This window comes from Elephas maximus, chromosome 7, assembly GCF_024166365.1.
Source record: "Elephas maximus indicus isolate mEleMax1 chromosome 7, mEleMax1 primary haplotype, whole genome shotgun sequence".
Taxonomy (NCBI): Eukaryota; Metazoa; Chordata; class Mammalia; order Proboscidea; family Elephantidae; genus Elephas; species Elephas maximus.
The window spans coordinates 114962765-114986605 of NC_064825.1; the positions used below are offsets into that span (position 1 = coordinate 114962765).

Sequence of the window (23841 nt, forward strand, 5' to 3'; positions counted from 1 at the left end):
CAGAAATAAAAGAAAGAGAGAAGAGAAAAACAATTGAAAGAGTTAACAAGACCAAAGTTCGGTTCTTTGAAAAGATCAACGAAATTGATAAACCAGTGGCTAATCTGACAAGAGAAAAACAGGAGAAGAAAATAACCCCAGTAAGAAATGGGATGGGCGACATCACAACAGGCCCAACTGAAATTAATAGAATGCTAAAAGAATATTATGAAAAATTGTACTCTAAAAACCTTGAAAATGTAGAGGAAATGGACAAATTTCTAGAAACAAAATACTCACCTAAACTAACACAGAGAACAACTAAATAACCTATACCAAAAGAAGAAACTGAGAAGGTAATTTAAGAAACCCCAACAAAAAAGGGCCTAGACCAGATGGCTTCACTGGCAGATTCTACCAAAAGTTCAGAGAAGAGTTAACACCACTACTATTAAAGGTATTTGTTGTTGTTGTTGTTAGGTGTTGTCGAGTCAGTTCCAACTCATAGTGACCCTATGCACAATAAAACAAAATACTGCCTGGTCCTATGCCATCCTTACAATCATTGTTATGTGTTAGCCCATTGTTGAAGCCACTGAGTCAATCCATCTCATTAAGGGTCTTCTTTTCCACTGACCCTGTACTTTACCGAGCATGATGTACTTCTTCACAGACTGATCCCTCCTGATAACATGTCCAAAGTATGTAAGACTCAGTCTCGCCATCCTTGCTTCTAAGGAGCATTCGGTTGTGCTTCTTCCAAGGCAGATTTTTTTGTTCTTTTGGCCCTCCATGATATATTTAATATTCTTCTCCAACACCACAATTCAAAAGGCTTCGATTCTTCTTCCGTCTTCCTTATTCATTTCCCAGCTTTCATATATATGATGCGATTGAAAATACCATGGCTTGGGTCAGGTGCACCTTATTTTTCAAGGTGACATGTTTACTTTTCAACACTTTAAAGAGGTCCTTTGCAGCAGATTTACCCAATGCAACGCGTCTTTTGATTTCTTGACTGTTGTTTCCATGGGCGCTGATTGCAGATCCAAGTAAACTGAAATCCTTCACAACTTCAATCTTTTCCTCATTTATCTTGAAGTAGCTTATTGGTCCAGGTGTGAGGATTTTTTGTTTTCTTTATGTTGACTTGTAATCCATACTGAAGGCTGTGGTCTTTGATCTTCGTCAGTAACTGCTTCAAGTCCTCTTCACTTTCAGCGAGAAAGGTTGTGTCATCTGCAATATGAAGGTTGTTAGTGAGTCTTCCTCCAATCCTAATGCCCCATTCTTTGTATAGTCCAGCTTCTCAGATTATTTGCTCAGCATAAAGATTGAATAGATATGATGAAAGGATACAACCCTGACACACACATTTCCTGACTTTAAACAACTCAGATCCCCTTTTTCTCTCCAAACAGCTGCCTCTCGATCTATGTATAGGTTCCTCATGAGCACAATTAAGTGTTCTGGAATTCCCATTCGTTTCAACGTTAGGGGTAATTTGTTATGATCCACTCAGTCAAATGCCTTTTCATAGTCAATAAGACACAGATGTCCATCCTTCTGGTATTCTCTGCTTTCAGCCAGGATCCATGTAACATCAGCAATGATATCCCTGGTTCCACGTCCTCTTCTGAATCTGGCCTGAATTTTTGGAAGTTCCTTGTCAATACACTGCTGCGTTCGCTTTTGAGTGACCTTCAGGAAAATTATGCTTGCATGTGATATTAATGATATTGTTCAATAATTTCCACATTTGGTTGGATTACCTTTCTTGGAAATAGGCATAAACATGGATCTCTTCCAGTCAGTTGGCCAGGCAGCTGCCTTCTATATTTCTTGGCATAGATGAGTGAGCATTTCTAGTGCTACATCCATTTGTTGAAACATCTCCATTGATATTCCATCAATTCCTGGAGCCTTGTTTTTCACCACTGCCTTCAGTGCGGTTTGTACTTCTTCCTTCAGTACCATCAGTTCCTGATCATATGCTACCTCTTGAAAAGGTTGAACGTCAGCTAATTCTTTTTGGTGGGATGACTGTCTGTATTCCTTCCAACTTCTTTTGATGCTTCCTGCATTGTTAATATTCTCGCCATTGAATCCTTCACTATTGCAGCTTGAGGCTTGAAGTTTTTCTTCAGTTTTTTCAGCTTGAAAACCGCTGAGTGTGTCCTTCCCTTTTGGCTTTCTATCTTTGACTCTTTGCACATGTCATTATAATACTTTGTCTTCTTGAGCTGCCCTTTGGAATCTTATGTTCAGTTCTTTTACTTCATTATTTCTTCCTTTTGCTTTATCTGCTCGATGTTCAAGAGCCAGTTTCAGTCTCCTCTGACAACCATATTGGCCTTCTCTTTCTTTCCTGTAATTTCAATGACCTCTTGTTTTCTTCATGTATGAAGTCCTTGATGTCATTCCACAACTAGTCTGGTCTTTGGTCATTAGTGTTCAATGAGTCAAATCTGTTCTTGAGATGGCCTCTAAATTCAGGTGGGATATACTCAAGGTCATATTTTGTGTTTTGCCGACTTGCTCTGATTTTCTTCAGTTTCAGCTTGAACTTGCATATGAGCAAATGATGGTCTATTCCACAGTCGGCCCCTGGCCTTGTTCTGACTGATGATATTGAGCTTTTCCATCGTCTCTTTCCACAGATGTAGCCAATTGGATTCCCGTATATTCCATCTGGTGAGGCCCATGTGTATAGTTGCTGTTTTTGTTGGTGAAAAAAGGTATTTACAATGAAGAAGTCATTGGTCTTGCAAAATTCTATTATTCAATCTCTAGCATTGTTTCTATCACCAAGCCCATATTTTCAACTATTCATCCTTCTTTGTTTCCCACTTTTGTATTCCAATCACCAGTAATTACCAATGCATCCTGATTGTATGTTCAATCAATTTCAGATTGCAGAAGCTGATAAAAATCTTCAATTTCTTCATCTTTAGTCTTAGTGGTTGATGCCTAAATTTGAATCATAGTTGTATCAACTGGTCCATATGTTCTTGTAGGCATATGGATATTATCCTATCACTGACAGCATTGTACTTCAGGATAGATCTTGAAATATTCTTTTTGACAATGAATGAAACACCATTCCTCTTCAAGCTGTCATTCCCAGCATAGTAGACTATATGACTGCCTGATTCAAAATGGCCAATACCAGTCCATTTGAGCTTGCTAATGCCTAGGATATCTATGTTTATGTGTTCCATTTCATTTTTAACAATTTCTAATCTTCCTAGATTCATACTTCATACACTCCAGGTTCAGATTATTAATGGATGTTAGCAGCTGTTTCGTCTCATTTTGAGTCATGCCACATCAGCAAATGAAGGTCCCAAAAGCTTTACTCCATCCACGTCATTAAGGTCGACTCTAGTTTGGGGAAGCAGCTCTTCCCCAGTCATCTTTTGAGTGCATTCCAACCTGGGGGTTCATCTTCCGGCACTATATCAGACAATGTTCTGCTGCTATTCATAAGGTTTTCACTGGCTAATTCTTTTCAGAAGTAGACTGCCGGTTCTTCTGCCTAGTCTGTCTTAGTCTGAAAGCTCAGCTGAAGCCTGTCCTCCATGGGTGACCCTGCTTGTATATGAATACAGGTGGCATAGCTTACAGCATCCCAGCAACACACAAGCCCCCACAGTTCAACAAACTGACAGACACATGGGGGGTTTAAGAGCATAGAAGAGGTTGGAATACTTCAAAACTAATTCTATGAAGCCAGCAGAATCCTGACACCAAAACTAGGCAAAGAAACCACAAAAAAAGAAAATTACAGACCTATATCCTCATGAACTTAAATGCAAAAATCCTCAAATTCTAGCAAATAGAATTCAACAATGTAGCTGAAAAAATAATTCACCATGATCAAGTGGGATTCATACCAGGCATGCAGGGATGGTTTAATATTAGAAAAACAATCGATGTAATCCATCACATAAATAAAACAAAAGACAAGAACCACATAATCTTATCAATTGATGCAGAAAAGGCATTTGACAAAGTCCAACACTCACTCATGATAATAACTCTCAGCAAATAGGAATAGAATGGAAATTTCTCAACATAATAAAGGGCATTTTTACAAAGCCAACAGCCAACATCATCCAAAATGGGGAGCGTCTGGGAGCATTTCCCTTGAGAACAGGAACCAGACAAGAATGCCCTTTATCACCACTCTTATACAACATTGTGCTGGATGTCCTAGCCAGAGCAGTAACGATAGAAAAAGAAATAAAGGGCATCAAAATTGGTAAGAAATAATTAAAAGTATCTTTATTTGCAGATGATATGACCTTATACAGAGAAAACCCTAAAGAATCCACAAGAAAACTATTGGAACTAATAGAAGAGTTCAGCAAAGTATCAGGATAGAAGATAAACAGTTGGATTCCTCTACACCAACAAAGAGAATTCAGAGAGGAAATAACCAGATCAATAGCATTTACAGTAATCCTCAAGATGATAAAATACTTAGGAATTAATTTAGCCAGACACGTAAAAGACCTATACAAAGAAAACTACAAGACACTATTGCTAGAAATCAAAAGAGATCTACGTATGTGGAAAAACATATCTTGCTCATGGATAGGAAGACTCAAAAATGCAAAAATGTCTATTCTACCCAAAGCTATATATGGATAAAATGCAATCCCATTCCAAATTACAATGGCATTTTTTAATGAGATGGAGAAACAGGTCACCAACTTCATATGGAAAGGGAGGAGGGTCCTGATAAGTAAAGCATTACTGAAAGAGAAGAACAAAGTGGGAGGACTCACACTACCTGATTTTAGAAACTACTATGTTGCCACCATAGTCAAAACAGCCTGTTACTAGTACAACAACAGGTACATAGACCAATGGAATGGAATTGAGAACCCAGATATAAATTCCTCCACCTATGAGAAGCTGATACTTGACAAAGTTCCAAAGACCATTAAATGGGGATAAGACAATCTTTCTAAGAAATGGTATGAGCATAAAACTGTATATCCATCTGCAAAAGTAAAACAAGACCCATATTTCACACCATGCACAAAAACTAACTCAAAATGAATCAAAAACCTAATGATATAATCTAAAATGATAAAAATCTTGGAAAAAAAAGTAAGGACATTGCTAGGAGCCCTAATTCATGGCATAAACAGAATACAAAACATTACTAACAATATGCAAACACCAGAAGAGAAACTAGATAACCGGGGACTCCTTAAAACCAAACACTTATGCACTTCCAAAGACCTCACCAAAAGAGTAAAAAGACAACCTACAGACTGGGAAATAAATCTTGGCTATGACAAATCTGATCAGTGTCGAATCTCTAAAACCTGCAAGATACTGCAAAATCTCAAAAAAAAGACAAATAACCCAATTAAAAAACGGGCAAAGGATATGAACTATCAGTTTGCCAAAGAAGACATTCAGATGGCTAACAGATACATGACAAAATGCTCACAATCATTAGGTATTAAGAAATGCAAATCAAAGCTACACTGAGATACCATCTCACCCCACAAGGCTGGCTTTAATTGAAAAAACACATAGTAATATATGTTGGACAGGTTGGGGAGAGACTGGAAAACTTAAACACTACTGGTGGGAATGTAAAATGGTAGAAGCACTTTGGAAATTGATTTAGTGCTTCCTTAAAATGCTAGAAATAGAACAGCCATATGATCCAGAAATCCCACTCCTTGGAATATATCCTAGAGAAAAATGAGCCCTCACACGAATAGATGTATGCATACCCATGTTCGTTGCAGCATTGTTTATAATAGCAAAAAGACGGAAACAACCAAGGTGCCTATCAACGGATGAATGGAAAAACAAATATGGTATATTCACACAATGGAATACTATGCAATGATAAAGAAAACCAATGAATCCATGAAACATCTCATAACATGGATGAATCTGAATCGCATTATGCTGAGTGAAATTAGTCTCAAAAGGGCAAATATTGTATGAGATCACTATCATAAGAACTCATGAAAAGGAAAAGGTAGAAAACATTCTTTCGTGGCTATGAGGGTAGGAGAGAAAGAGAGGGGGCATTCACTAAATAGATAGCAGACAAGAGTTATTTTAGGTGAAGGGAATGACAACACACAATGCAGGGGAGGTCAGCACAGCTGAACTAAACCAAAAGCAAAGACGTTTCCTGAATACAACCAAACATTTGGGGGGAGAGAGTAGCAGGGGTGGGGAGTCCATGCTTTCAGGGGACATCTAGGTCAATAACAGAACGTATTAAGAAAACATTCTGCACCCTTCTTTGGTGAGTGGTGTCTGGAGTCTTAAAACCTAATAAGCAGCCATCTAAGTTGTATCAATTGGTCTCTAACCACCTGGAGCAAAGGAGAATGAAGAATGCCAAAGCAACAAGGAAAATATGACCTCATAAACCACGTAAACCAGAGACTCCATCACACTGAGACAGAAGAACTAGATGGTGTCTGGCCACCACCAATGACTTCCCTAACAGGGAACACAACAGAGAACCCCTGATGGAACAGGAGAAAAGTGGATGCAGACCTCAAATTCTAGTGAAAAGACCAAACTTAATGGTCTGACTGAGACTGGAGGGACCCCAGATGTCATGGCCTCCAGACTCTCTGTTAGCCCAAAACAAAAACCATTCTCTAAGCCAACTCTTCAGACAAAGATTAGAATGGACTATAAGACATAAAATGATACTGGTGAAAAGTGTGCTTCTTAGCTCAAGTAGACGCACAAGACTATGTGGGCAGCTCCTGTCTGGAGGAGAGTTGAGAAGGCAAAGGGGGACAGGAGCTGATTGAATGGGTCACAAAATGCATGGAGGAAAGGAGTAGTGTGCTGTCACATTGTAGGGGAAGCATCTAGGGTCACATAAAAAACAGTGTATAATTTTTTTGTATGAGAAACTGACTTGAATTATAAACTTTCACCTAAAGCACACACACACAAAAAGAATAAGGTATAATAAACATAATGCAAAAAATAAATAAAGAGAGGCAAATCAAAACTAAAATGAGATACCATATTACCCCAGCTAAAATGACACTAAAATAATAATAACAGATAACAACAAATGCTGGAGAGGATGTGAGGGGACGGGAATACTTATTCACTGTTAGTGGGACTATAAAATGGTACAAGAACTATGGGAAATGGTATAGCAAATAAATGGAAACAAGTGAAGTGCCCATCAACAGATGAATGTATGAGCAAATTTGTGATACATACATACAATGGAATACTATGCAACCATAAAGTGAAATAAGTCAAGCATGTAAGGAAAAATATTGTATGATTCCTTTTTTATAAGAAGACAAGAATAGGTATACATAAAGAGACTAATGTTCATTGGTAGTTACCAGGAGAGGAGTTGGGGAGGGGAAAGTACACTGCATATCATTAAGACTTGTATTTTATCTACCTACCTATTTATTTTAGAGAAGGGATAAGTGCCACTAAATGTGGATGTAGTAGGCGCAGCACAACCGAAGGAAAAAGAAGTGTTTGAGCACATATGGATGGATACAGGTATATTGGTATATGGATAGGTACAAGTGACCATATTGGCGAGAACAGATAGAAGTATCTTTAGCTATGTGTAAGTACAAATATGTAGGTGAAGACACATATATTCATTGAAAACCAAATGTCTCCCAATGCTGGTTTTCTGGGTTTGAAAACTTAAGACCATAGTCTCATGAGTCAACTCAGTCAACTGGCATAACATAGCTCAGAAAATACCATGATCTGCAGCCTAGTAAAGTGAGTATCATCTTGGGTGTTAAAGCCTGAGAGCAGCCATGTAAAGCACAACTACCAGTGTCTACCCACCAGGAGCAAAACAGTAAGAAGGTAACCAAATGCTTAGAGAAGAAACAAGTCCTAACGAGCCACAACGTCATCTACCCTGAGACCAGAAAAAGTAGACGGTGCACAGCTACAACCACTGACTGTTCTGACTGGGATTGTAATAGATGGTCCAGATGGAACAGGAGAAAAATGTGAAACAGAACTCAAATGCTTATTAAACAAACAAAAAAGCCAGACGAAGTGGAAGAATAGAGGACAGAGTACTCCCTGAGATTATTGCCCTGTGACACTCTTTAGAACAGAGGCTACCCCTGAGATCACCTTTTAGTGGAAAAGCAGAGTAGCACACAAAATAAATATTACTCATAAGATCTGTGTTCTACTTAAAAACCATCAGTATGGGACCAAAGAGTCAACAATAACTCAAAAGCAAAAGATAAGAAGATAAGAGGGTATGGAAACTACAGAAAACAAGAGAATGTTGACACATTGTGACATGTGTCATTAATATCACTGAACAATTTGTGCAGAAATAGTCAAATGGGAGCCTATCTTACTTTGTAAACTTTCACCAAAAATTCAATAAAATATTAATTAAAATATTTTGCTAATTGATTTTTAAAAATTTAAGCAAATACCCATGTAACTCCCAAGTAGACTGATACATAGAATTTTACCAGCACTGTTAGAAGTGAGTTGCCAACATTTTCCTGATCATATCTTCCTCCCAGCCCAGTGATAGCCACAAGTGTGACTTTTATTATATTTATGCACTTGCTTTTCTATATATTTTTACTATGTAACTATGGCTATCAAAAAGTACAAATTAATATTCCTTCTTTGCAAACTTCATGTAAAGGAATCATTCATGTACTGTATATTATACCTGTTTTAATTTCATCATTGAACATTGTATTTTAAAAGTCATTCATATTGTTGCATATACTTAAAGTTTGTTCAGTTTTATATCTATTTATTATTCAATGGTATAAATATTCAGAGCTTTAAAAAATGCATTCTACTCTGGTGGGCATTTTGGGAAGTTTCCATTTTGGGGCTGGCATACTGTTGCATTGCAGATAAGAATTCATTGTTGTTGTTGTTAGGTGTTGCCAAGAGGGTTCCGACTCATAGAGAGCCTGTGTAAAACAGAACAAAACACAGCCCAATCCTTTGCCATCCCCTTGTTATACTTGTGCCCATTTTTGCAACCACTGTCCATCTCATCCAGGGTCTTCCTCTTTTTTCATTAGAGTGAGGTTTATTCCTGAAATTATCGGGCATTTATTTAGCTCTTAAATAATTTTTCAAAGTGGATGTAACAATTCATACTTGTAATACTTATAACAGCAGTGTTTGAAAGTGCCAATGTGATGTTCCACTTCCTGACCACCACTCAGTTATATCATATTTAATTATTTTTATCCATTAGAGTGATGTAGAATACATCATTGTAATTTCAGTTTGAATATTTCTGATTCTTGAGGTGTTTTTGTTTTTGTTAGGTGCCATCAAGTCAGTTCCAACTCATAGTGACCTGATATACAATAGAATGAAACACTGCCTGGTCCTGTGCCATCCTCACAATTGTTGCTATGCTTGAGCCCGTTGTTGCAGCCACTTGTCAATCCATCTCATTGAGGGTCTTCTTCTATTTCACTGACCCTGTACTTTACCAAGCATGATGTCCTTTTCCAGGAACGGATCCCTCCAGATAACATGTACAAAGTATGTGAGATGTAGTGTCTCCATCCTTGGTTCTAAGGAGCATTCTGGCTGTACTTCTTCCAAGACAGTTTTGTTCATTCTTTTGGCAATCCACAGTATATTCAATATTCTTTGCCAACACCACAATTCAAAGGCATCAATTCTTCTAAAGTCTTCCTTATTCGTTGTCCATCTGTCACATGCATAGGAAGTATTATTATTGTTATTGAGGTAGGACACATTTCAATCTGTTTATGGATTTTCCGCTTTGTAAAGTGCTTTCAGAAGTCATTTGATCAATTTTCTTTCGAGTTATTCATTTTTATTCTCATTTATTTGACATTTTCTTTTATATTAGGCATGTAATCTCTTTGACACTTATATACCTAGGAACTATTCCCTCCCATTCATTGGCTTTGGTTTTCACTCCCTAAATGTCCTTTGATAAATAGAAATCTAAATTTGGGTTTAGTCATATCAATTTGAAGAAACAAATCTAAATGTTTATGAATGAACAGACTGAAAATCAAATCACATGTAGTTTTCAAGGTTTAAAACAAAGAAAGAACTTTATTTCTGGTTAAGATTCAGTGGGTCACGGCAAGCCAATGTTCCTACTTCAACCACTGAAAAAATCAAGATAAAAAAATTAAAAAAAAAAATTCTGGGCATCAAATATCTGTAATAGAAAAAAAGAATGATGAGAATATTTAAATGAAAACTTCTTTCTCAAGTCAGAGAATGACAACTCACAAAATGGTTCACTCTTTTTTTTTAATTAATTAATTAATTGTGCTTTAAGTGAAAGTTTACAAATCAAGTCAGTCTCTCATACAAAAGGTTATACACACCTTGCTACGTACTCCTAGCTGCCTTCCTCCTAATGAGACAGCACATTCCTCCTCTCCATCCTGTACTTTCCATGTCCATTCAACAGGATCCTGTCCCCCTCTTCTTCTCACCTCACTTCCAGACAGGAGCTGACCACATAGTCTCATGTGTCTACTTGAGCCAAGAAGTTCTCTCCTCACCAGTATCATTATCTATCTTATAGTCCAGTCCAATTCCTGTCTGGAGAGTTGGCTTCGGGAATGGCTCCAATCTTGGGCTAACAAAGGGTCCGGGGTCCATGACCTACTGGATCCCTCCAGTCTCAATCAGGCCATTAAGCCTGGCCTTTTTAAGAAAATTTTTCACCCTTAATTGGCTTACAATCTTTTGTAATTACAGACAATACTGCAATACAGATTTACTGGATTATTACATAATTCTGCATGTTTTATTGATTCAAAGACTAAATAACCCAAAAACCCATTGATGTCAAGTGGACTCAGGTAACCTCCTGTGTTACAGGGTAGAATTGCTCTATACAGCTTTCTTGACTGTACTCTTTAACAGCCGCAGATCACCAGACCTTTCTTTTGTTGTGTTACAGGGTGGGTTCAAACCACCAACCTTTAGGTTAGTAGTGGAGTTCAAACCATTTCTGCCACCAAACACTAGATACAACAGTGATATTAGTCAATGATTTCCAATTCCTCTCCACAGGACTCGAATCGCTTCTCTAAGCAGAATATAAAAAATGCATGTTTTCCCAAGAAATTTAATATTTTTATAAACTAAATTCTGTGCAATTTCAAATTTCACTACTTTTTATGGAGTTGAATGTCTTTTCATATGTTTTTATGTGAAGCGTTATTTTATATATTTGGTGCATTTTTCTATTTGTATTTTTCACTTCTCTTTGATACTCAAAAATACTTTATAAGAGAAATTAGCACTTTATCAGAGATGTCATTTATAATTATTTCCTCAATGTTATTAATTCTATTTTGATAAGACTTTTGGCGCTTGTTTATTTTTAACATAGGGAACTATTTAATTTTCCATAATTGGAGTTTTTTTTTTAATAATTTGTGTTCCAGATTCTAAAATTTAATCACAACTAGACAAATTTTCCTTACCTCAAAATTATATTAAGAAATCATTTCTTTTAGAATGATTTTGTTATTTAATTTTCTGAAATATTTAAACTAATATACCATTTGGAGTCTTTCCTGCTGTAATATATTGATGAAAATTTATCTTTTTTCCTACGAGACTGCCCAATTATACCAATAAAGTTAATTTTAAAAGTCCATATTTCACATATTCCATTTGCTATCTTTATTATATGATAAATTCTCATTTGTATTTGAGTCTTCCATTTATGGCATCAGAAAATCTCCATGGTTATGCACAATATAACCCTGATCATATTATGAGTCTTTAGAATTCCGTTTTAGCTTAGTTACTTCTGGGCTGTGCACCTACTGTAGCGCAGACCTGGCTGGCATTTCACTCCATTGCTGTGTTCTGCCACACCTGATTCCCATGGGAGGCCTTTCTTACCACATACTCTTAACTCATCTTCCATGATTTCAAGGTCATAGTTCCTGATACCTTTCAATTAACTTCCCTAATCACTCTCTGTAATTATATTATAGGGAGTTCCCTTTCCTGTAGATAGATGATACATACATAGATAGACAGATGGATAGACAAGTACATAGATAGATAGATACTTTAAACCATCTTTAGGTTTGTAGTGGAAATATATATAATCTTCTACTAACCTCAAGGATGGAGGTAATTATAAACACTTAGGAATCACTATTTACTAAATAATAGGAAGTAAAATCTTATTTTCAGAAGAGGAAACTTGGCGTCAAGTCAATATTCCTAAACCACCTAAGAGTCACTCAGATATGAAGTCTTGAAGGGGACATATTTTATAAAAATAGACAGACTACTGACCTGGAGTCTTGCCCTAATATCCACTGGAATTATATCAGCATCTCATTTTCTCCTAAACGAAGTTTTAATAGGATTCATATCCTAAAAATGGGCTCACAGAGAGAATAAAATTGGGGAAGGATGATGGACTATCGTAAACAAAATAAGAGTTCCCTTGTGGTGATTAATCTTGGGGCCAAAATTAAAAAAAAAAAAAAAAACCCACTGCCATTGAGTAGATTCCAACTCATAGCGAACCTATAGGACAGAGTAGAACCGCCTCTTATGGTTTCCAAGGAGTGCCTGGTGGATTCGAACTGCTGACCTTTTGGTTAGCAGCCATAGCTTTTATCCACTACGCCACCAGGGTTTCCAAAATTAAAAAAGAAAAAAAGTTTTGAACTAGATTAAATATATTCAACAGCCAGCCCTCAGTTTGCCCAGGGAGTCTTCAAGAAATAAATTATTTATTATAAGATTTGTAGGTAAAAATCTTCTTTGTTGTCTGAACATTTTTTACAACTCTTACAGAGGCCAGCCTCTGAATTTGGATCAAGGCTCCCATTTCAGAGGAGAAAATAAGCAAAATAACTTGAGGAAAATGTGACTGGAGTTCAGTCTCAGAGGAACAGAGGGCCCATATGAAGCAGTCATAGTAGCTAAGGGAAGAATTGGATTTGGGTCAATCTTGGATGGCTTCCAATGGTATTACTCAGTTTAGGACAACCCAGGACCTTATTCAAGTCTAAGAAATAAGACTTTCTGCACACTCTATTCCATTGAGAGGTTGCAGGGAAGAGTATTCTGGGTAGAGAGAGAGTTACCCGGGAAAATAAATAAATAAATAAAATCAGAGAGTGTCAAAGAGATTTGTTTAATTAGAAATTTACCTGTGTCCGCTTGAAGAGATCCCACGAGATGGAGAGAACTATTTTGTTTGATTTAAGGAACACTCCATGTTCAAAACGAAGTGTTTTACAGATGGATTACGTACCATTAATGAAAGCAGTTGTTTCAGCCAAAGTAATTTAAATACATAAATATGTAAACTCTCTTCAGTGAGGAAGAAACAAGGTTATCACAAACCAAAACACAAATCCACTGCACTCAAGTAGATTACTATCCAAAGGGACCCTTCAGGACAGAGTAAAACTGCCCTATCATGTTTCTGAGGCTATAAATCTTTAAGGAAGCTGACGGCCACAACTTTCTCATATGGAGCAGATGGTGGGCTCTAATTGCAGACCTTTTGGGTAGCAGACGAGTACTTTAACCACAGCACCTTCAGGTCTCTAATTACCCAAAATAAGAAGGGTAAATATGAAATATTTTATTAATATTCAACTTAGTTCATGATATTATTAAAATTAATGTTTAACATGCAGTAGCAAATGTACTGTTTTATTAAAGCAGCTTGTTTATATTTCTGACTCTATTAAATATAATTTACCTTAAACAATGATTTTAAGTAGTGATATTAATAACTTTGAAACTCTGCCAATTTGAAAAATTGCTATGTTTTTGTAAGAATACTAAATAATATTATAGGAAAACTTCATTTCTTTTTTTTTTTTTTTTTATTTCTAGCAAAGACTTCATAGCAAATAAGCATTATATTTATGCATTTTAGTTCTGATATTTTAATAAGACATTTAAAATAAAACAATCCATGAAATAAATCTACAACCATTGAGGAATCCAAGAAACACTTATTTTAAAGAAAATAATATTTTTATGTTAAAGAATTCATAAAATAATATAAAGTTTTAAGTTCATATTGTTTTTCAAGTTAATTTTAAGGTTTACATTTCTAATTTATGTCAAAAATATAAACACAGCTGAGGTTTAGGTAGATTGGGGGCATTGACAATGACTAATACTTAACTGAATCAGACTCTTGTTAACCAAAACCAAACTCATTGCCTTCAAGTGGATTCTGACTCATAATCACCCTACAGGATAGAGTAGAACTGCTTCACAGCGTTCCCAAGGCTGTAAATCTTTACAAAAGCAGACTGTCACATCTGCCTCCCACAGAGTGGCTGGTGGATTTGAACCAACGACCTTTTGATTAGCAGCTGAGCACTTAAGCACTGCACAACCGGGACTCCTTCAGTTTTGTTACGTATTCCTTAATCATTTGGGTTTTTTTTCCTAGGGAATGGATGCTCAGATTTCAAGTAAAAACATGATAGCATCAAGTTTTATTTCCCTTTAAATAATAACAACTTAAACATTTTCAAGCAAGAACAGTAATATAGATAGTTTTGGGAGAACATACAGGGTAAATCTCTGCTCTTTCTACCCTGTTCTCTTGAGGAAAACACAGACAAATCTTATATAATGTTACACATGGATAATTTCATCACCAAAAAGTTGAGTTCGTACAATTAAAAATGTTTCTTTTAGCACTCACAGTCATTTTATTTAATTAATAAGAATTACTTTTTATTAAATGCTATCATTCAAAATACATAAAGTTTGTTTCGTTTGTCCTCTTTTGATCTTAATTCTTCTCTCCCTCTTAAGGGTGATGCTTTCATTTTAATAATGGAAACCCTGATGGTGTAGTGGTTAAGTGCTACGGCTGCTAACGAAAGGGCTGGCAGATCGAATCCGCCAGGCGCTTCTTGGAAACCCTATGGGGCAGTTCTGCTCTGTCCTATAGCATCGCTATGAGTCGGAATTAACTCGACAGCACTGGGTTTTATTCCTTTATCTTAGTTCAGAATCAAATCCTAAGTACCACATTAGGTGTACACCCATTTTCTGGGATTTGTATTGATTTCAAGTAGTAGAATAGTCACAGCCTTTACCACTCAGATCATTTAGTACCAGTAAAAGAAAATGTATACAAAGGCTATTACCCTAATTGCAATTCTAAATGCTGAGCAGTGATGGGTACTATAGGTGTTATATGTCCACAAAGCAGAGATAATGATATAAATCCAAATTTTGGCAGAAAATTCATGGAGAAATTGCATCATTTGAGTTGAAAGTTCTGGAGTTTGTAACATTTTGATAATTCCTTTTAAGATCTCACTTCATTCCCTTAATAATCCTGTGATAGAAAAGGAAAATATATTAGAGAGTAGCATGTTGTGTAGCGACAGTAAAATCACCTCCATCATCCTGAAGTTGCCATCGGCCTCAGGTGAAGCCAAAGCCTTCTCTGCCTGTTCATCTTATGGTTGTGGTATTATTCTTTGGATCAGGTATTATTGCTACTTAAGACCCAACACGAGACACTCAGAAGGAACTGACAAAATGCTTTCTCTTTTCTACACTGTCCCAGTAAAACATTAGTTTTAATAATAATTAGAATAAATGGGTGATAATAATAAGTCACTATTGATAACAATAGCAATAATAGATAACAATAGTAAGAGGCTTTATAAATGCCAGAAGTTCTTCAAGATTTTTTATTTATATTAAATGATTTACTTAACAACACTTAATGTTGATATAGTTGATAGTCATTTTACAGCAGAGAAAATGTGCCGTGGAAAGATTAATAAACATACAAGATGTCATCACACAGCTAGATGTTGGAGCTACAATTCAATTTCAGTCCATCTGGGAAATATTGATCTATAACCATGGCACAGAGTAGTGGTGGCACAGTGTTTAAGCACTTGGCTGTAATAAGAAGGCCAACAGTTCAAACTCTCCAGCTACTCAGTGGAATAAAGATATGGCAGTAGGCTTCCCTAAAGATTTACAGCCTTAAAAACCCTATGGGGCAGTTCTACGCTGACCTATAGTGTAGCTATGAGTTGGAATTGGCTCCTCAGCAATGATTTTTTTTTTTTTTTTAACCATGGCACCATGCTTCTTCTCTACTTGGTTGACAAGATGGAAACCCATTAGGGTGGAGAGATATAAATCAGGGTGAGACAAGAGGCACCTTGCCTCTTGCAAAATTTAAGTAGGCACTTACTTTCAGGATTGTGCAAGTGCAAGAGAGCCTAAACCTCCTTAAATTTTGCACCTTAGGAGCTTCACTAATTAGTCCTTTCCTGACCCTGACTAAAGACAATGGTGGGAAAACAATTTTCAGCAATGAAACTCAAAATCGCTATCAAGTACTTAACTAGGCAATCTGTTAAATCCTAGGGCTACAGGTTAAATAACATATTATCATAATCAGAATTATAGACCCATAACTAAAAAGTAATCAGCTTAAAATTGGTAAGTAGTGATACATTTTACCAATATTATCTCATTTAATTCTCACAAAGAGGTAACAGAAACTTTAAATAATAGCTTGATATCACAAAGATAATAAATCATTGAGAAAGGGGTCAAACTCATCCATTAAAAAAAAAAAAGATGCAGATTTGGAGTCACAAAATCTACATGCAATTGGTCAAATTATCCACACTTAGTGAGTCTCAGTATCTTTATATGTAAAGAAAAGTGAGTTTAGAAACAGTGATCTAAATTGTTTTTTGAGAAGCAACAAACATAGTCTCGGGTTCACAGACCACAATGGGTATAACGACAGCCAATATCATTCCTCCTGCTGTCCCACATATAACACAGGTAACGAATATCCTCCTACCACCCCTGCTTTTCCAGGGAGACCGCTTTTATTATTAGTATCTGAATCAATGTTCCCAGACAATTTCCCTGAATAAAATCCTCTTATCTTGCCCACTTAACATCCTACTGGAAGATAATTGTTTTATTCCCCTACGCAAAATGAAATACTCTCACACTTTTCTTTCTAAACTACCTAATGTGAACTGTATTATAAGAACTTATATACTTAAAGGTGACTTGGTGGCACAGTAGTTAAGTGTCCGCTGCTAACCAAAAGATTGAGAGTTCAAGACTACCAGCGGCTCCTTGGAAACCGTATGTGGTAATTCTACTTGTCCCTATAGAGTAGCTGTGAGGCTGTTGACTCAATGGCAATGGTATGGGTATATGCTTAAAATCATCAGGGATGGGAGAAGGGAATGTTGAAACAGGCAGCTGAAAATGTATGTTAGAAGTCGGCTTATGATATAGTGTTTGAGAAGCTTGACTGAGGAAATGCATAGAGAAGTACAATAGGATTGTCAAGATGTGTAATTAACTTAAAGTGAGGTTAGATGGCAAAGCTGAGGGCCCATCTTCAGCAGTTACCAATTGCTCCAGTGCCTGTGCTGAGTCAGGTATAGCTTGATCTATCCCGGGCTGTGCTTCAAAAGTATAAGGAAATGATCTTAAAATAAATGTGAGGGGACTGTTTACTGTGATTTAATAGGAGGACGTGGGACATACATAAATAGTATCATTCTTAAAGTGCAAACCATTGCAGTGATTATAAAATCCAACCCAGACACCTCATCATACCTTAGAGAAGAGGCAAAGGGATACAGGTAGGCAAAGGAAATGCCCACGTAAATTTACCTTTTCTACAGATGAATCATCAAGAAAAACCACCGCAAGATAATCTAACTGAAATCATTGAATTTGTTCTCTTGGGCTTTGCTGACATGTCGCATATCCAGTGGCTTCTTTTTGGATTGTTTTTAATCATTTATATCATCATCCTGATGAGCAATGGCACCATATTTCTAATAACAAAAATGGATTCTGCTCTCCAGAGCCCTATGTATTTTTTTCCTGGCAAACTTTTCCTTCTCAGAAATCTGCTATGTATCAACTACTCTCCCTAGAATGCTAATTAATATTGGGACTCAGAGAAGAAGAATTTCCTTAGTTGCCTGTGCTACACAGATGAGCTTTTTCCTTCTGTTCGGAGGCATAGAATGTTTGCTCCTGGCAGTAATGGCCTATGACCGCTATGTGGCCATTTGTAACCCTCTGCACTATCCTTTAGTCATGAACCACAGGGTCTGTATCCAGTTGGTGACTGGCTGCTGGACCATTGGAATCCCTCTCACTATCGGGTATACATATCAGACTTTCTCTCTTCCATTTTGTGGATCTAAACTAATTAACCACTTCTTCTGTGACATTCCCCCAATACTCAAGCTGGCTTGTGGGGACACCTTTGTAAATGAGATGTTGGTCTACACAGTTGCTGTGTTATTTGTCATGGTTCCATTTCTGTGGATACTGGGCTCCTACAGTAAAATCATCTCCATCATCCTGAAGTTGCCATCAGCCACAAGTCAAGCCAAAGCCTTCTCTACCTGCTCGTCTCATCTTACGGTTGTGGTGTTATTCTTTGGATCAGGTATTATTGCCTACTTAAGACCTAACACTAGACACTCAGAGGGAACTGAAAAAAATGCTTTCTCTTTTCTGCCCTATCCTGACTCCTATGTTTAATCCCATGATATATAGTCTAAGGAACAAGGATGTCATAATGGTACTGAGAAAACTGCTATGTAATTCACTTCATTAAAGAATGAGTTAAATGTATAAGAATTGCTTTCTTATGTATTTTTAATTAAATTTCAACAAATGTATACTTTTAACATATCTTGTGTTATGGATTGAGTTGTGTCACCTAAAAAATGTGTGTCAACTTAGCTAGGCTATGATTCTCAGTGTTGCGTGATAGACCACCACTTTGTTTTATGAGTCGGAAACTTCTAGAAGGCAATTTGTTTGTTTTGGTGATTTTCCTGTGTTGTAAATCCTACCTCTACGATGTTAACGAGGCAGGATTAGAGGCAGTAATGTTAATGAGGCAGGGCTCAATCTACAACATTAGGTTATACCTTGAGTCAATCTCTTTTGAAATAAGAGAAGCTAGCATAGAGACAGGGGACTTCCTACCATCAAGATTGAAGAACGAGGAAGGAAACATGTTCTTTGGACCTGGGGTCCCTGCACTGGGAAGTTCCTAGACCAGGGGAAAATTGATGACAAGGACTTTACCCCAGAGACAGCAGAGAGGGAAAGCTTCTCCTGGAGCTGCATCTCTGAATTTGGAGTTCTAGCCTCCTTGACTGTGAGAGAACAAATTTCTCTTTGTTAAGCTACATACTTGGGGTATTTCTGTTATAGCAGCACTAGATTGCTAAGACTCCTTGTCTTTCCAAACAATCGTTTCCAAGTTAAAAATCTCTTGTAATATTGTCAGAACTTTCTGCTCAAATTATATAAGTAGTATATATGTTAAAAAAAAATCATTATATTAGTAATTCTATAATTTCATTGTGCAGTGTCCTCCCTCAATGAGAATTTTTGCTCAGGCTGATTTATTTTAGTGAGTTGTAATGTATAATCCGTTATATCACTTAGCATAAAACTTATTCATTTCCATAAGTGTCCATACAGTTGTGACACCCATTTTAAAAACTAGGTTTGAAATATGCATTAATTAAAACTATAAAGTGTTCCTTAGGTATCCATGGGGGTTGGTTACAGGGCTCCCACAAATACAAAAATCCATGGATGCTCAAGCACATTATATAAAATGACACAATATTTGCATATAACCTATGCAGAAACTTCCATATACTTTAAATCATTTCTAGATTACTTATAATGCCTAATACAATGCAAATGCTATGTAAATATTTGTTATACAGTATTGTTTAGGGAATAGTGACAAGACACGAGGTGAACGATGCTCAAACAACAAGTGCTGAAGAGAGAGACTGGGGATCTGTGACATGGTGGAAGGCTACAGCTAGCTGAGTGTGCCTACACATCATTTCATTGGCATGGATTCAGTGTATTCCTGGCACATTAACAATAATAATGTAGTCTCTATGATAAACCTGGAAAAGCCTCTCTGAAGAAGTAACATTTGAACTGAGTCCTAAATAGTTAGAAGGAGTAACTAAAGAACATTTTAAGCAGATGTAAAAGCAAAGGACGAGTGTTAAGTTTTACATTCTTAGAGTCCTAAAGAACAAATTGTCTGGGGAAAAAAATGTGTTAGCAGATGAGCATAGAAATAAAGGTAGCAGCTGAGTTATATAGCAGTTTTCAACCCCTGGTAAGAAATCTGAATTATCCAAAGTACTATGGGAATCCATGAAAGTGGTTTACATTTTCTGTAGAGAACACTGGTAGATTCTACCAGCCACTACTTGAGATAGTTCTACTGTTGCCTATAGGGTTACTATGAGCAGGAATCGATTCAAAGACAAGGGGTTTGGTTTATTGTCTTTTGTTTGTTGGTTGGTTTATTTGTTTTACTAGAAAACAATTAAGGAATAATTAGAAATGCAAATACCATAGAAAAACAGCGTAGAGGTTGGTGGGTGTGCTAATGAATCTTTCAAGTCTTTAAATCATTTAAGATTGTAAACCCAGACTGGAAACAAGAACCAGATGAGATGGAAACATATTAAGTAGATGTCTACTGCATTCTGTGATGGTATTTGATATTTTATATATATATATATACACGTGTGTGTGTATATATATGTATATATGTATATATATATATAAACCAAACCCAGTGCTGTCGAGTCGATTCCGACTCATAGGGACCCTATGGGACAGAGTAGAACTGTTCCATAGGGTTTCCAAGGAGCGCCTGGCAGATTTGAACTGCATTTGTCCCTTGGTATCAGAGGTAGATTTTTTTCAGGACCCTTGCTAATACCAAAATCTGAAGATGCTCAAATCCATTTTGCAAAATGGCGTAGTTTTTCATACAACATATACATATCCTCCAATATACTTTAAGCCATCTCTAGATTACCTGTAATACCTAATACAATGTAACTTCAATGTAAATAGTTGGTATACAGTACTGTATTGTTTAGGGATTAATGCCAAGACAAGGGGCAAACAATGCTCAAACAATGAGTCCTGGAGAGAGAGACTGAGAATCTGAAATTCTGAGAGGCTATAATTTTTTTTTTTTTTTTTTTTTTATGTAAGGGAATGCCTACATATAAATTCATTTGCATGAATTTAGCATGGTGCTCTGAGTGTGGCAAGTTCAAATTTTGCTTTCTGGAACTTTCTTTTTTTTTTTCTCTCTCTTCTGAGTGCATTTAATCTCAGATGGTTGAATCCACGGATGCAGAATTCACAGATACAGAGGGTCGACTAGTATATATATACTTTGCGTTATTTATTAAAAATGATAATTATATATATTTATTACATATGTATGTTTGTGTACATATGTGTATCTATCTATGTATCTATCTGTCTATTTGCCCTGGTAGTACAGTGGTTAAAGGACTCTGCAGATAACAAAAAATAGTCAACAGTTCAAACCCACCAGCCACTCTGCAGGAGAATAATGTGGCAATCTGTAAAGATTTACAGCCTTGGAAACCCTATGGGGCAATTCTACTTTGTTCTATATGGTCTCTATGAGTTGGAACAGACTCATTGGCTATGGGTTTGGTTTTGGCATATATATATACACACACACACACACACACATATACATGTGTGTCTATATATGTTTATTATGTATATATGCATATATATATGTATACGTACTGTGACAGAAACCCTGGTGGCATAGTGGTTAAGTGCTACAGCTGCTAACCAAAGGGTTGGCAGTTCGAATCTGCCAGGTGTTCCTGGGAAACTCTATGGGGCAGTTCTACTCTGTCCTATGGTGTCGCTATGAGTTCGAATTGACTCGATGGCACTGGGTTTGGTTGTATGTACTGTGAAAAATGGGAATTCCAGAGTACTTAGTGGTGCTCATGAGAAAACTGTTTAGATACCACAATGCTGCTGTGGTTCAAAGACAGCAATGGGATACTGAAGGATTTAAAGTCAGAAAAGGTATATGTCAGGGTTGTATTATTTCACCATACTTATTCAATCTGTATACTGAGCAAACAATCTGAAAGCTGGACTATATGGAGAAGAATGGGGCATTGAGATTGGAGAAAGACTCATAAACAACCTGCATTATGCAGATGACACTACCTTGCTTCCTCAAAGTGAAGAGGACTTGAAGCACTCACTGATGAACATCAAAGATTGCATCTTTCAGTGTGGATTGCACATCAACATAAAGAAATCAAAATTCTCACAACTGGACCAATAAGCACCATCATGATAAGCAGAAAAGACTGAAGTTGTCAAGGATTTCATTTTACTTGGGCCCACAATCAACACACATAGAAGCAGCAGTAAATAAATCAAATGATATAGTGCAATGGGCAAATCTGCTGCAAAAGAACTCTTTAAGATGATGAGAAAGAAAGATGACACTTTGATGGCCCCAATATCAAGATACACATTTACTGTATATTTATACATATGTACATATGTCATATTTTGGCTCTTGTGGACTTGCTTTGATTTTCTTCAGTTTCAGCTTGAACTTGCATATGAGCAATTGATGGTCTGTTTCACAGTGGGCTCCTGGCCTTGTTCTGACTGATGATATTGAGCTTCTCCATCGTCTCTTTCCCCAAATGTAGTCAATTTGATTTCTGTGTGTTCTATCTGGTGAGATCCATGTGTATAGTCGCCGTTTATGTTGGTGAAAGAAAGTATTTCCAATGAAGAAGTCATTGGTCTTGCAAAATTCTATCATTCAATCTCCAGCATTGTTTCTATCACCAAGGCAGTATTTTCCAATGACTGATCCTTCTTCTTTGTTTCCAACTTTTGCATTCTAATCAGCAGTAATTATCAATGCATCCCGATTGTATGTTTGATCAATTTCAGACAGCAGAAGCTGTTAAAAATCTTCAATTTCTTTATCTTTGGCCTTAGTGTTTGGTGCATAAATTTGAATAATAGTCATATTAATTGGTCTTCCTTGTAGGCATATGGATATTATCCCATCACTGACAGCATTCTATTTCAGGATAGATCTTGAAATATTCTTTTTGCTCAGACTACAGATTGAATAGATATGATGAAAGGATGTGGTGATGTGGCATGGCTGAAAATGAGAAGTAACAGCTGCAAACATCCATTAATAACTAGAATGCAGAACGTGTGAAGTATGAATCTATGAAAATTGGAAATCATTATAAATGAAATGGAATGCATAAACAACAATATCCTAGGCATTAGTGAGCTGAAATGGAACTGCTACTGGCCACTTCGAATTGCACAATCATATGGTCTACTATGTTGGGAATGAAAATTTCAAGAGGAATGGCACTGCGTTTATCCTCCAAAAGAACATTTCAAGATCTATCCTGAAGTACAATAGGATAGGTATCCACACACAGTAAGATAATACCCACACACCTACAAAGACCAGTTAATAAAACCCTTCAAATTTATGCACCAAACACTAAGGCCAAAGATGAAGAAACTGAAGATTTTTAACAACTTCTGCTGTCTGAAATTGATCAAACATACAATCGGGATGCATTGATAATTACTGCTGATTAGAATGCAAAAGTTGGAAACAAAGAAGAGGGACTCACAGTTGTAAAAATATGGCCTCAGTGATAGAAACGATGCTGGAGATTGCATGGTAGAATTTTGCAAGAACAACTGCTTCTTCATTGCAAATACATTTTTCACCAACATAAATGGTGACTATACAGGAGGACCTTGCCAGATAGGACACACAGGAATCAGATTGACTACATCTGTGGAAAAAGACGATGGAAAAGCTCCACAACATTAGTCAAAACAAGGTCAGGGGCAGACTGTGGAACAGACCTTCAATTGCTTATATGATAGTTC

The 23841-nt window shown here is 36.7% G+C and overlaps 1 protein-coding gene across 1 annotated transcript; it reads left to right on the top strand.

The window, feature by feature from the left end:
• The first annotated feature begins 13203 nt into the window (after positions 1–13203).
• LOC126080463 (olfactory receptor 10AG1-like) lies at positions 13204–18573 on the top strand. The gene is made up of 3 exons (XM_049891678.1): positions 13204–13308; positions 15322–15500; positions 17883–18573. Exons 1-3 carry the CDS (start codon positions 13204–13206, stop codon positions 18571–18573), a joined length of 975 nt encoding a protein of 324 aa, XP_049747635.1.
• The last annotated feature ends 5268 nt before the right edge of the window (positions 18574–23841 follow it).